General features: G+C 35.2%; 2 protein-coding genes across 4 annotated transcripts; one reads left to right on the top strand and one right to left on the bottom strand.

Moving 5' to 3' along the window:
* Nucleotides 1-204: 204 nt before the first annotated feature.
* On the bottom strand, nt 205-1,948 carry LOC121250879 (UPF0481 protein At3g47200-like). 2 transcript variants are annotated; one of them, XM_041150114.1, is made up of 2 exons: nt 1,782-1,948; nt 205-1,628 (listed from the first exon to the last, which is right to left on the bottom strand). In XM_041150114.1, the coding sequence occupies exon 2, from the start codon at nt 1,131-1,133 to the stop codon at nt 333-335; it is 801 nt and encodes a 266-aa protein (XP_041006048.1). In that variant the 5' UTR covers nt 1,134-1,628; nt 1,782-1,948; the 3' UTR covers nt 205-332. The 2 variants fall into 2 exon arrangements, with proteins under 2 accessions (XP_041006048.1, XP_041006049.1); XM_041150115.1 differs by having other exon boundaries at nt 205-1,643; nt 1,782-1,922.
* Nucleotides 1,949-11,862: 9,914 nt separating this feature from the next.
* Nucleotides 11,863-13,958, top strand: LOC121250766 (probable adenylate kinase 7, mitochondrial). 2 transcript variants are annotated; one of them, XM_041149970.1, is made up of 4 exons: nt 11,863-12,336; nt 12,896-13,036; nt 13,197-13,424; nt 13,518-13,958. In XM_041149970.1, the coding sequence occupies exons 1-4, from the start codon at nt 12,007-12,009 to the stop codon at nt 13,686-13,688; spliced, it is 870 nt and encodes a 289-aa protein (XP_041005904.1). In that variant the 5' UTR covers nt 11,863-12,006; the 3' UTR covers nt 13,689-13,958. The 2 variants fall into 2 exon arrangements, with proteins under 2 accessions (XP_041005904.1, XP_041005906.1); XM_041149972.1 differs by having other exon boundaries at nt 11,963-12,336; nt 13,536-13,958.
* The last annotated feature ends 1,041 nt before the right edge of the window (nt 13,959-14,999 follow it).

The following is a 14,999-nucleotide window of genomic DNA, read 5'->3' as shown; positions in this document are numbered from 1 at the left end:
TTGTAGTGATTTTACAATCTGAGACATTACTACATCAATACATATCAGTTTATTTTTATATATATATATATATATATAAAATGCAGTTACAGCATTTCTTAAAAAAGATCGGAGGCACTTTAAATTAAAGGAAAAAAATACAAAACAATATGTATCCCTCATTCCATTTGCTTAGAGAAAAAAAACCAATAAAAAAATAGGTAATACTCCAAAGCATACATTTATTTTTGCACGCAGTCCACAATCAACTTAATTGGCGCCAGACCTAAAAGAAGAGAGCATTGGAGGGATTAATTGTACAACAAGTTTGATAAAGTTACATTCAATACTACTTATTTAATTATGGTGAATAGAGCTTGTAAGAAGAGGAGGATCAAAAGCATAGCAACAACCATTATCGAAAGAGTAGACCAAGGGGTGTTGAAATAGTTGCGCACAAGCACTGTACGCCACCTAGGCCACCTGCGCTGGCAATATCTATTCACTTTCTGACAAAGTCCTAGGTAATGGTATTTCTTGACATACGTATTGCTGTAAATCTTGTTAAAGAACTGGGCTGCATCCTCTAGATTGGACCAGTTATCAATAATCTCGTTCTCGCAGAGTATGTCCAGATCCTTGGCAGTGTTAATGAGGTTGTGTACGAGTACGACATAGGAAGTGAACCAAGCATCACAATTGGGGTAACATTGTTCAAAGCTGACAAGATTCCGAAAGACAGTTTCTGTTGTCTCTTGAATCAGTAACGGAGGAATCTCAAGGACGCCATTGATGAACTTCATGTCCAAGATGCTTTTGTACTCGCTCCTTCTGAATTTGACGCCAGCCTCGACGAGGCTCGTGGCAGAAGGCATGGGTTGCCACCCAAGCTCCCGTTCTTCTTCTCCTCCAACTGATGAAATCAACAATCTTCTAAACAGGTCGAGAATATGCTCTATGTCTTGGATTGGGTAAACCACAGGAGGAGGTGTGGATGAGAAAATATTAGCAAAAAACTCTACTGCAAGTTGCATTAGAGGCTTGCTTTGTCTACGTTCCACGGTTATGCCAAACAAGCGCTCAAGTACCATCCAAGGAAGTTGGTTTTCAAGCAATATCAAGTCATGGTAAAGAAATTGAAGCATGCAAGACATGGTAAAAATTGGATCATCTACTTCTCTAAGCTCAGTATAAGAATTCTTGCGAAACAGCTCAATGATGAAGCAACCATCAATTACCAAAATTCTTACAAATTCATCTGGGGTGTAATCGATTGGACATGCATAACATTTACGAGCCTTTTTCTCCACAGCCTCGATGGATTTGACGATTTCTTTTAGCTTTGTATCCGGAGAGGGTGACCTAGAGATAAGGCGTTCCAGATACCTAGCTTTGATTTTTTCTGAGGCTTTCAAGTTTGGTTTGTCATGATGAATAGGGCCAAAAGAAAACGCGTCAGGGATGTAAGCTTGTTCATTATGCCTGCTGAGTATTACTGGGATTTTAAAGATGGAAGGCTTGGGGGTATGAACAGGTCATGGGATCTTGTATCTTCTATCAAAGATGTCAAGGATTCGACATTGAATGTGACGCTATCTCCTTGCCTCAAAGCCATATTTTGGTTCTGTTTCCTGATCTTCCTTCTTTGTCTGTTAATATAGTTTCTTCAATTACAAAAATAAAAGAAAGGATGAAAGAGAGGACAAAAAGAACAAAACAGATCAACAGAAGAGATAAGTAAGTTCTAATCAACAAATGGAGCTTCAGATCCCAAAAACATCCAAAGAAAAAGTGGCTCTTACCGAGCATGGCAACGCTTCCTTAAACAGATGATGTCTTCGGGGAAGTACGTAATTCACTCGTCTTAACCCTTTTCTTACCCTTCACTCTGATCACGACGAAGTGCCTGGTTTTTATATTGCTAAAGTACCCAAATTAAAAAAGCGAATTCCCGTGAGACTTTATTCTTTGCGTGGTGATTTAAAAGAAAAAAGCAATATATATCCTAATCTCGAACGCATTTTTGACGGTTCCTTTACTATCTGCAACCATTCGGGCAGGGAGGATAATTCTTTGAACACTTCCGGCTTTCTTTTTCGAAGCTTTATTTTGCTTGTTCACATAACATGTGCAATAGTGCAACTGTTGGCTTTTACTTTATATAAAGAACTGTTAAAATGTTAATTTAGACTCCATTCAACTTAACTCAATTCAGTCTAATTTTAAATTGAGTTTAATATTTAAATACTCAATTTTCAAATTACTAAACTTATCTCAACTCAAAATCTCTTTATACATGAGATTTTAATATTTTTCAACTTAACATCTCTTTACACAGGATCTATAATATTTTTTAACTTTTTATAAATATATCTAAATTCATCTTAACATTCAAATACATTTAAATTCATCTTAGATGGATTTTATAAAACTCATTTCACCATCTCAACTTATTACTATTTATAAAAAAATTCAATTCATCTCAACTCAATTTAACATCAATTTAATAATTCTTGTTATCGACAATGAACGAGGGTATATATGGTGCACGGGATCGAACACGTATTAGTACTGTTATGTAGTCCTGCCACATCACCCAGATATAGTATTATTGGCCAACCGAAATATGTGGCATGCCACATGGCTCTGTGACAACAGTATATTCTTTACAATTACTAACGTGGCATGCTATGTCAACGCTTGATGGTCAAATAGTCAACGTTCGACCATGACCAGATGATGTGGCAGTGTCACTTCCCTATCAGTTTGTGTATAATGTAAGTACTCGAGCATTATTCTATTTTTACTATGGCGTGTATATATGTTGAAAGGATTAGGATTAGATCCCCAAACAGCAACTTCTGACGTTGTAAAGCGCAACGAATATTGGCTGTCACTATCACGATGTGCATTACAAGCATCGGATCTAGATAATGATGGACAAAACTAAACCAAAATTAGTTATTTCAAAACATAATAAAGCAAAACCAAAGGTGGAGCCCTTTTGCCAAAAAAATAAAAGATAAATAAAAACAGCAAAAGCACACTATCAAAGGTGGATTCTTTTTCTTTCCAGACGAATTTCTATCTATCTAAGCGACTAGCTATCTTATCCTCTCCGCTTAAGGGATTGGAACTTTGACTTCTCCCTCTCTCCAACTATCCAGCCAGCGATAGCCATGTATATCACTTTTTTTGATTTTTTTTTTTCTAATTTTCCAACTATTGCATCAAGATGTTCCGATATGTTGTTTACCGACCTTCTATAATCATCACGCGCCCTACCATCAGACTCTCCAACTGTTGATCTATCAGACAAAAGGAGAAAACTATCCAAACAAGTAGCGCATGTGTCTCATGCACAACTTACAGTGTACGTGAAACCCACGCTCCACCGCGGCAGGGCGAGTGAGTCTTCTGTCGCCACCCGCGGCACTATCAGGGTCAACGGCTTCGGATCTCTTAGATCCGAGTACTACCTTCTTCTCTAGAGAGTTGTATGTGCCACCATTGCCAGTGACAGTCCTACGCCGACATATTAGCTCATCTTCACGTTGTTATTTTCGTATGTTCCTGCGTTCCATAACTAATGATCAAAATAAAATGGTCATAAAAGTCTCATTCGGTCGGACCAGATCAGCAAAATATAGCACACAACTCTCAACTGCGGCTTTAAGTCATAGTTTTATAGTTTGTTTATTAAACTACGTTAAAACTACTTTTAGCAACTTCTCCTTAGTGGGAAATGGGTGTGAGTCCAACTTTTAGCTCCAAATCCTGCTTTTTTATTTTCTCTAGTGTTGATTTTACTTGTTTTGTGATGATTGTTGGAGACTCCTACTCCATTGAATTGAATATTGTATCTTTGTAACCACTTAGTTAATCTATGTTATACTACTTACCTTGAAAAAAAAAAAGTGGATTCTTTTATTTTTCTCGCGATGAGGGTGGAGCGAGGTACCGGCTGACACAAATGGTGAAAACGGCGTTTGAGTCTGGTGGATTTTTAGAGTTAATCAGTCTTTTCGCCAATCTCATGACGCTGTGGCGATTTTAAGAAATGAATTGTAGTGATGAAGACAAAATTGACATCATCAGTAATAATGAGTACGAATCAACAAAAACAACTCAAGTACATGAACGAGAATCATTAATTGAAGAAATGCAGCTAGAAGTTAAAAGTTCAAGCGATCTCTTCAAGAAGTAATAAATATAAAAAAGAAACATTAAAATGTATATCCAAAGCAAACAACGATCCCACTTTGTTCACAGTTGACACTGACATTAGATGGACAAATTATATAAAAGGTTTGATGAGATGAGGCTATAATGCTATTTTTTCATACTGCATAGTTTGTAAAAATGTGAGGATCAGCAAGATGGTAGCGGTCAATATGGAGATAACAGCCCATGGGATGTAGAAATAGTTGTGCACAAGCACTGCTTGCCATCTAGGCCTTGACACCAGTATCGTATTGTAATAAAGCTTGTTGAAAAGCAGGAGAGCCTTCTCTGAATTCAACCAGTTACCAAAAATCTCATTCTCTCAAAGCATCTCTATATTTTTACCGCAGCTAATAAGTTTGTTTACGAATATGGCCTAGAAGTGCGCCTAGCTTCACATCTGGGATAGCTTTGTTCAAAGCTGATAAGTGATAAGATTCCACAAGATGGTTTCTGTTGGCTCCTAAATCTTTATTTAGGGGATTTCAAGGATGCCCAGCTTTGAGTTTTATGTCTAAGATGCTTTCTAGCAGAAATACCCCTTTTGAATCTAATTCCGACCTTTATGGGGCTTGTAGCAGAAGGTATCATTTTCCATCTTGAGTTGTTTCCTTTCTCCTCTCTATTTGGTGAAACCAATTAACCACTTTCTCAACATGCGAAGGATATGCTCGATGCCTTGGATAAGGTGATCTAGAGGTGTGAATGAGAAAACTGGACTAAGAGCATTACTAGTGTTGAGCTAGGCATAGTCAAAATTTAGCCAAGATTAAGCTAGCTTGCTTAAAATGCATCAACATCAAACTCAACATATCTACAGTAATTTTAACTTTCATGTTTTTGACTGACTAAATCATTTTTTCACTATAAAATATTATTCCCACTTCAAAGATTACGATCGTGCACTCAACCTTTTTTTTTCCACAAAACAGCTCCTGAAAGACCAAACACAGAACAACTCAAATTTTGTTCTCGTAGCTGAACTATCCCCAAAACAAATCTGTTGTCATCGCCAAACTCTCCCCAGAATAGCTCGTCTGCCCTCATCGATGCTTGCCACCACTGCCGTCGAATGTCTTTCGGTAAGCCCACGCCGTTGCTGAACTCTCATTTTTTTGTTCTTTTTCGACTTTTTTTTTATTGGGTTGTGTTTCTATTTCCATATGTTTCTGATTTAGGTTCTTTTTTTTTTCGAAGTAACGTTTATGCTATTTGGATTGTCGTTTCCAGCATCTTTTGGTCATTTTATTTGATGTTTTTCTTTTGGGTTGCTTTTTGAAATTAATATTCAGCTTTTGGTTGTTGATTTGAGATTTTATTTGGTTGAAATATGATATTTGAGGACTCTCCTATAGTTTTTGCTACTCCTAATCGCATTTCCTTAATTCCTTTGTTATGATAATTTTTCTGATAACAACTATGTTGATGTATATGTTTTATACTTATAATTATGAACACAACATTATAACTATCCATTGTTATTTTCCAGCCAAGTGTTTGTGTAAATGTGAAAAAAAAGGTTGAGCTATTAAAACAATTTTTTCTTGTCCATTTGGTAATTCACCCTGGCAAAATAAGAAGAGCTATTACCATTTGAACAACACTTAGCCAAGTGTAGGGCTACTTCTTTTCCTTTTGTTTTTGCCCTTGCTATATTGATGTTGTGATGACAATGATTTTGGTACTAACAATCAGCAACCCAAATTTTGGTACTAATAATCATATTGATGTGTGTGTGACACATATTAACAATCAACAACCCAGATTTCCAATCAGCAGCAGCCTAGATTTTCAACTAGAACACATATTAACAAAACACGTGTTTCCTCTACTTCTACAAACCTGTCCATTCATTGCTTTAGGTGAAATCAATTCCCAAAATAAGATTGGATGACTCTAGACCTGTTCACATTGTTGCCAATGTTTTGTACTTTAAAGTCCATATTGGAACAGAGTTGCTAAATGGGTAACACACAAACTTTTAGAATGGTTGCATTTATTATTTTTTCTTTTCAAGCGATTTATGATGTTTCAATGTGATTTCCAATGAATTTGTGACATTGTGAGAATTAGATGAGATTTGTAAAATACATGTCCATGTCAAGACATCTCTAATGGGAATAGATTCAAGAACTCGCCAAGATTCATACTTCACAAATCTTCTAAATAACAATAACTTTTTTATGGAATCCCAAATGAAATAAATGACAACAACTATCTCCACCTTGAGTTGAGGCTATTGAGGTTGAATCTAGTAGACGAAAATCACAACGAGGTACAAATTTTAGTAATGATGAAGATTTGATGCTTGTGGAGAGATGTCTCGAAGTTTCCTTAGATTCGGTGCAATGAAAAGATCAAAAGCACATGATGTTATGGAAAAGAATTTATAAATAATTTGAAAAAAAAAAAAAAAAACTTGATTCTACACATAACTGCACATCTCTAATGAATTAGTGGTTGACAATTCAGCAAGCGGTAGATAAGTTTTGTGATTACATGGCACAAGTTGAAGGAATGCATTAAAGTAGTTTTAATGAGCAAGACAAGGTATATTTTTCACATTTTCTTGAATTTCACACATAATTATGACCGGTCTTTTATTTCAATTTCATGCATAATTAAACTTGACTTCATGATACTGACAAGGCAAAGGTCATGTACCTAGAATTAGTGAAGAAAGCTTTCAATTTTTATCATTGTTGGCACGTGATGAGATTCCATCCAAAGTGGGTGGAACATATGAAAATAGTGAAGTCGAAGAAAAAATTGTAGCCAAGTTCAAATACTTCAATGCCAAATTTAGTAAATTTAGGCAAAGATGAGGATTTCCATACAGCTTCTTCAAATTTGGATGGACCAATAAGCCATAAAGCTAAGAAAGAGAAACTAAAGAGAAAAGAAAAAATGGAGTCAGATTCTCTCATAATACTAAATGAGATAATGAAGATAGAAAGAGTAAAATCGTACTTATGCAAGAAGCACGTAATCATGATAGACAAAATACTTTGTCTTAGGCAAGAGGAAGTGAGTCTTAGGTAAGTGGAACTGCGTTTTCAAAAAGAGAATGTGACAGTTGATCAGGAGAGAGTAAAAAATGAAGCAAAGAAAGAAGAAGAATGAATTATCACAATTAATACAAGTGTCATGCTTCCAATGCTATAATAATATTATCTTCAATGACAAATGGAAATATTTGCAAGTCGTGCTATGAGAGATTAGTTGTCATGTATTTTATGGACTAATATTTTATTTAATGTTTGTTTGCTTGTTTTTCTTGTAGAGTAACATTTATTTGATGTTTTGAATCTCAGGTTTTATTTGACATTTTAGGAGTCTTTTATGTTGTCATGCTAGGAGAAACATTTTATTGGATGTTTTAGGAGTTTGTTATGTTTGTTGGCTTCTTTAACTCCAATGTTTTTTTTATGTTTTATGGAATTACGTTTATTTGATGATTTAGGAATCTTTTATGTTTGTTGGCTTATTTAATACAATTATACATGATAGTGCCACAAAACATTAATACAACCATAAAATATTATACGGCACTATATTGTTGCGATAAGTGTTTGACGAGGTCTGTTTGGAGTTGACAATGAATTTTCCTATATCTAAGAGTATGATGGTGCTGAATGAATTCGCTAAATTTAGGTTTAGAGTCAGTTGACACATCATCATAATATCATTGAGCATTTCAGCGTGAAAAAACCGTGAAAGCGACTAACTATAGCAAATCGTGCTTGAAACACACCGAAAGCACTCTCAACATCCTTCCTTGCGGACTCTTGGGCTACAACAAAATACTTTTTCTTGTTTCTTTGGAGAGTTGAGATGGTTTTAATAAATGTTGCCTATTGCATATAAATGACATCAACAAGATAGTACATCATTGCACATTTATGACTATTAATTGTGTAATTGAAATTTGAAAGCCGGAGTACCCCCTTGAGCAAGGTCGAAAAATATAAATGATCTATCAAGCACATTTATATCATTATGAGACCCAGGTACTCCAATTAAAAAGCATGCAAAATCCATAGATCATAAGAAGCCATTGCTTCTAAAATAATTGTTGGTTCATGGATATGATCAGAGTACATACTATGCCAAGCAGTTGAGCAGTTATTCCACTTCCAATACATACAATCGATGATTCCTAACATACCTGAAAATTCACGTTTCTAACCAACTACAAGTAATCTAGCAATGTCTTCATTATTGGGTTTCAAGTACTCTTCAAAAAAAATTAAAACAATTGTTTTGACAAAAAAATTAGGCTTCTTAATGCAGTAGTCTTCCAATCAAGTGTTCATCCATAAAATCAGTCGTAACACCATATGCAAGCATTCTCAGAGTAATTGTAAGGTTTTTAAGGGAAGAAAAACTAAGCCATCCAGAACCACCTCGTCTCTGGACAAAATAAGTTTCATAGGCTTCTACCGCAGATTGAATATGAAGAAATAGAGAACAACTCATTCAAACCCTCATTCGAAAGTATTTGTGAGGATAGATTGGAGGATCAACAAAATAGTCGTGAAAAATATTTTGGTAGGCTTGCAATTGATCACGCATGATGAATCTACATGATTTTTTAGAAGAACCAAATGAAATTGATCATTCTTCTTCAAGAACAAGTTGTCTCGCTATTTCAAATTCTTCGTCAGAATTTAAATTGATAAGTGTCATTTTGTAAAAAAAACAAACGATCCATTGGGAGAAAATGAAATAAAATGATTTAACAGATAAACTTGAGTTGAAGTGAATAAAATTGTTGAGGAAATGTTATGTTTTATAATGGAAGAATATAATCGTTAGAGAAATATAGTCATTAAAAAAATATATTTGTTGAAAAAATATGATCATTGAAAAAATAATCCATTCGAAGAATATGACCGTTGTAATAAGAAGACTGTTAAAAAATTATATCCATTAGAATAATATCAATATAATTAATGTGCACTTTTTTAATAACGACTAAGTATTCCAATTACCATTAGAATTAAAATAAATAAAAAGACTAAAATCAATATTTTAATAGAATAATGATAGATTTAGAGAATATATTATTTGATGTTGTTGAAAAATGGTTAGCTAAATTATAAAATGTGAATTTTCTAGTCAAAATTTGGTTAAAGAATGGCTAGGCCACTACTAATGCTCTAAAAGACTTTTTGGCAAGTTGAGTCAGAGGAATTTCATAGTTAGGGTCCTTGGTCATGGCGAACAAACTCTCCAAGTACCATCCAAAGTACTTGATTTTCCAGCAAGATCAATTTATGGTATAAAAATAGGATCATTTGCTCCAATAACCTCCTTCGAACCATATTTTGGGAACAACTCGATAATAAACCAACCATCAAATTGCCAAGATCTTAACAAATTCTTCCCAACTGTAATGAATTGATTTGGCATAACATTCATGAGCTTCTTTCTCCATGTCCCTGTTGGAATCTATGATGTCTGTCAGCACTGTCTTGGGAAAAGGTGATCGAGAGATGAGGCATTGCAGATTGATTTTCTCTGTGGCTTTCAAGCTTGGATGATCAGGATGGAGATGCCCAATAGAAAATGCATCGGGTTTATAATGCCTCTTCTTTATGCCTGGAGAGTATGAGAGGTTTCGAATATGCAGTATTAGGAGACTAAGAACACATCATCGCACATCTTTGCATCTTTTATCAAAGATGCCAAGTATTTGATATCAATTGTAAATTTGTGGCCCTATCTTCACTGTCCACGTCCAGATTCTAAATCAGTTTCTTGTTCCTTTTTAGTCTCCTAAAATTGTTTCTTCACATCAAGAAGAAAAGAAAGAAAAACAGGAAAACAAAACGAGACCAAGAAGACATTTGTGAAAAGATTTTGTTGCCATGTAAAGACGTGCGTAAGACTCGTTAAACATATTTGAGTAGTGATACCCCTTTGCACTACACTTTACACAACAATCCTAATAGAATATAAGCTCAACCCGTCTCCCTCAACCCCTCTCATTCGCACATACAGCAAGTGTCGAGGTGCTTTCGGTCTCTTGCTCCAGCCACACCGTCCAAACCTACAAATTGAGTTTCAAAAATCGTCGGTCACCACCACAGGCTAACGGTGATTTGTAGAAGAGATATGATAACAAAGAGACTTATCTACATGCCAATGTGGATGGTGGTGGCGGGATTTGGGTTTAAAATTTTGGGAAAGATGAGGTGAGGACCATGAGGTATTGCGGGAAATTCTAATCCCGCCTTTTACAATTTTAGTCCACGCCTTGTGTTAAACAAAAAATAAAAATAAATGCCACTTAGGACAACTGAGTCAGCTATGTCAAGATCATCTCAATCCATTTCAAACTAATCATCGATGAAACGTACTACTTTTCAACTTCTCATAAAATGTTTAAACTTATATCATCTTATTTATATTTAAACGTATATTTCAACCTATTTATATTTAAATACATCTCAATGAGATTTATAAAATATTATTATTTACAAATCAACTCATAATCTCATCGCCAAACCTAGCCTAAATAGTAAACAGTAAATTGTCGTGGGTATCTCATTTTTCAACATGAAAAATATTTGTGAAACCTCTCAAACTTACCGCTCATGCATTTTGATTTTTTTTTTTTTTTTTTACTTTATGGTTAAAGAAGTAATTATTAGTGAAATTATATATTTTTATTTTTCCTTAACGATTAAAAATGTTAAAAAATATTTGAAAAAAAATTAAAAAAAAAAGAATAACAAATTTATAAATAACTAGACACCCAAATAAACATTGAACGGCCAGCTAGCACCATCCTTCCCACATATTTTGTCGTCGGTTTTGCATCAGAATTCAAAGAGTTGGTTTCTGAGCTCCAGTTTTTCCGGACAATCAGGGTTTATCTTTAGAAATAATCTTGGGAGAAGCCTCTATTTGGGAGTAACCACTTTGCATACCATACGTGGCATCATCCCAACCATCCATATGAAGAAAAAAAATTAATAAATTGTAATATATGCATTATATACACCACTATAATAAATATTATATAGCACTACTCTTATCCTTATTCCTAGCAGCCGCGTGCACGTACCGTTTTGCCGTTTTGGGTCCACTTGAAGTTGACGATACTATTGTTGGGAAATGGAACGTTGGGCATTGATTGGACTACCTCTTTTGGCCGGATTCCTAAGAAATTTCTACCTGTATTTCTGAACACTGTGACATCTCAATTCAACATATCTGTACTTTTTTAATTTTCACCTTCAATTAGGATCTAATCGACAAAAAATTGATCATACCATACAATCTTCAGATATAAATATTAACTATACATGGAAATTGAAAATTATAATTAACTTAGAATGTAAATTGAAACTTTAATGGTTTTTTAATATAAGATGACAAAAATGATAATATGTGGATCAAAATGCCGTCCTCCCTATTATAATTTATATTTTGAATTTGGATTAAATAAGGAAGTTTCGGATAAGAAAAATGTATTTGTTATAAGGAAATTTGCAGATTAAAGTGGTTTGCGATAGTACGTTAAATTATTATAAAATAGGTCTATATTAATTTATAAATTTGTTTTTATGAAATAATATTTATCGAATAAAAATGTAATTAATTAATTATACCGTGGAATCTAAGACAGTGGCATGATGGCATCACCGTAGTTTGGATGCCATACAGATGGCAAATTCCCAATCGGCCATCCTCTCCTCTCTCTCTCTCTCTCTCTCTCTCTAAAACCTCACTTCTGGTCGACATAAAAACCCTTCTTTTGCTCTCTTTGCAAAACCCTTTCACGCCGCAGTCATGTCAGGCCTTAGCCGACTGCGGCATCTCTCTCCGCGGCTGCTAACTCTCCGGAAACTTGCTAGCCGATCATATGGATCGGCTGCGGCCCAGCTCCATTACGACTCTGACTTTGACGACGAGGAGGAGGAGGAGCTGCAGCAACACGGTGTGGTGGGGACGGAGGGGTCGGTCCCGGGGAGAGGTGTCCAGTGGGTTTTGATAGGCCACCGAGGAGGCCAGAGACACGTTTATGCCGAGAGGCTCTCGAAGCTTCTAGAAGTCCCTCACATTTCCATGGGCACCCTCGTTCGCCAGGAGCTCCATCCTCGCTCTTCTCTCTACAAGCAGGTCCCCTCTCCTCTTCTTTTCCTTTCTCTTAAATTGTATAACTTTCTTTTTGGGTTTGTCTGCGCTTTTTGGTTTGTGATGTTATATTTTGGTTGGGATATGAATATTGAGACCGTGATTGAGGCATTTGTTTTATGGGAAATGAATGAAGGCATTTTTCTCGGGGTTGTTATTTAAACTTTGAAGTATGTTTATAGGTCCTCGTTTATTTAGTTTTCTGAGCCAAGCATATGCATGACCAACGGGTTAGAAGCTTCTTCTTTTAATGAGTTTATGCATGATCAACAGGCGGGGGCTATTGTTTGTAATGGCTAAAACAAAGCCCACTTCTATGAATACAACTTATTACCTATAAAAAAATACCTCGAGTACTGAATTATATATGAGTGTATCAACTCAATCAAGATGACAAATTTGATATATTTTTAGATTTTTTTTTTTTTTTTGGCGTTTTCCTGTATTCCTTGCGAGACTTTCTTCAGTTTATTTCATGAACCCTTACCTATAGTTTAATGGGAATGATAATTAAATGTTTTATTCTTTATTTTCCCGAGTTCAGATTGCAAATGCAGTTAATGAAGGGAAGCTTGTTCCGGAGGAGATAATTTTCACCCTGTTGTCAAAGAGGCTGGAAGAAGGATACTACAGGGGCGAAACTGGGTTCATTTTAGATGGGATTCCTCGAACAAGAATGCAAGCTGTAAGTTCAATTCTGAAACACTGTTTGTGGTTTACACTTTACACTGATCCAGGGCCTTGTTTACATGTGAACTTTGTGCATTTTTGTAGTATTCTCTGTGATTAGTACTTCCTGACTTTATAATTCTTGATTGCTTATGTGGTCTTTGATTGTTTTATAGGAGATTCTTGACCAAGTCACTGATATTGATTTAGTCGTGAACTTCAAATGCACAGAAGAGCACATGGTGAATCTGGGAGATGGAAAGTTTTCTCCTTGTTGCGGATATCATAGCATGAGCAATGCTGGGTGTGATTTTAATCTGCAGACTCGGGAAAAGCAACTAAAACCCTTTTCTTCTGATAGTGGAGACCTGTGGAAGGAAAAGTTCCATATCTACTCAGAGCAGGTAACCCAACTCCTTGATTTTAACTAGGTTCTGTTTATGAGTCTCTGCATTCATGTCTAGAAAGAAAGTGGAAGATGGTAATAGCTGATATAGATTTTTTTACCCATTCAGAGCAAGCCCTTGGAAGAATACTATAGGAAACAGAAGAAACTCCTTGATTTTCATGTGGCAGGCGCACCTGGAGAGAGCTGGCAGGGGCTGTTGACTGCATTACACCTCCAGCATATGAATGCTGTTAGCTCTTCAAAGAAGCTAACTGCATGATTTGTTTTCGTCAGGTCTTTTGCCTGTCCGATTATTTTCATTTTAGCATATTAGTAAATATATCTGTGAGAACCACAGTGAGTGAGTATTGAAAGCCTTTGGATCCAAATAATTGGATTGAGGTTTGAATTTTTGGCATTTTTCTTATTTTACCAATTGCCGTGCACTGTTTGTACGTGTGATGTAGTTCAGATGAGAGGCGAAAAGCAGAGAAGAATACTTGCGTGTATGACCATCATTATAAGTGAAAATGTTCTGTTTTATTTCCAATATTTTAGCATTTTGCTTTTTAATGCCTGCTTTAGGCTATCATCTTAACATATCATTATCCCTTGTATGAGTTTGGTTCGTTGGTGCCCTGCTTTTTCCCTATCTTTGCATCTCATTGCAGTAGTAGACGATCAACTTCAGTTTCGTCGGTCTGTTTGTGTCCATGTAGACTTACATGTGTTCGTGTCTATACGTTCGATGGCAATAGTTCTTGATGATCTAATCTGAAATGTACAATTTTTATGCTAATTACCACTGATAAAATACTTAAAGGTAGCGATGGTATTAAAATTATAGGAAAAGGATAGGATGTTCCATGAGTTTGCCTTCTCATTTTAACCGTTCATGTATTTAATTTTTTTTTTTCTTAGTAGTTAAGAAAGTAACTTTTAGTGTATTTGTGTATTTTTTTTTTATATATTTTAAAAATATTTAAAGATGCTTAAAAAATGTGAAATAAAATAAAATGTGCAATTTGTATTAGTGGATACGTCCAGCGGTCAAAGCTGGGTGGCACACTAGCAGCACCCAAAATTACAAGGCTCTGATTTCTGTTGAACGCTGGTTGAGGATTGCCATTCCTTCCTGAGCCTGAGTGCTTGATACTGGGGCAAAATGCCTCAACTGCTAGAACGCTAGAACTCAATTCTATTCATCCTAAATGACAACTCTAGGAAATAATAATAATAATCAATGATCATAATCATAATTTCTTAATATTGATGATTAAAAAATGAATTAATATTGGTGTAATGAGTCCTGACGCATCGCTTTTCTCAAATGGCATATGCTTTAATGACGTGTTTTATGACTGAATTTGAGGACGATTAAAACTTGAGCCTTTTAAAATCCAAATATCATGTTTGTGTTGTATATTAAGATTTGGATTTAAATCTTATACCAAATCCAAACCAGATTTTAACCCTTACAAACACTGGATTTCATATTACATTAAAAACAAAGGACTTTGCGATCATCACAATTCAAGTTTAGATCTATCCAAATGCAACCCAATTGTTGTCCGACACTTTATTTCTATAT

The sequence above is a fragment of the Juglans microcarpa x Juglans regia genome, chromosome 2D, assembly GCF_004785595.1.
Source record: "Juglans microcarpa x Juglans regia isolate MS1-56 chromosome 2D, Jm3101_v1.0, whole genome shotgun sequence".
NCBI lineage: Eukaryota > Viridiplantae > Streptophyta > Magnoliopsida > Fagales > Juglandaceae > Juglans > Juglans microcarpa x Juglans regia.
This window is presented reverse-complemented; position numbering and strand designations above follow the sequence as displayed.

Coding starts and splice junctions, on each gene's coding strand:
- LOC121250879 (XM_041150114.1), bottom strand. CDS start 1,133: ATGTCTTGCATGCTTCAATTTCTTTACCATGACTTGATATTGCTTGAA.
- LOC121250766 (XM_041149970.1), top strand. CDS start 12,007: ATGTCAGGCCTTAGCCGACTGCGGCATCTCTCTCCGCGGCTGCTAACT. Junction 12,337..12,895: donor GCTCTTCTCTCTACAAGCAG/GTCCCCTCTCCT, acceptor TCCCGAGTTCAG/ATTGCAAATGCAGTTAATGA. Junction 13,425..13,517: donor TCCATATCTACTCAGAGCAG/GTAACCCAACTC, acceptor TAGCTGATATAG/ATTTTTTTACCCATTCAGAG.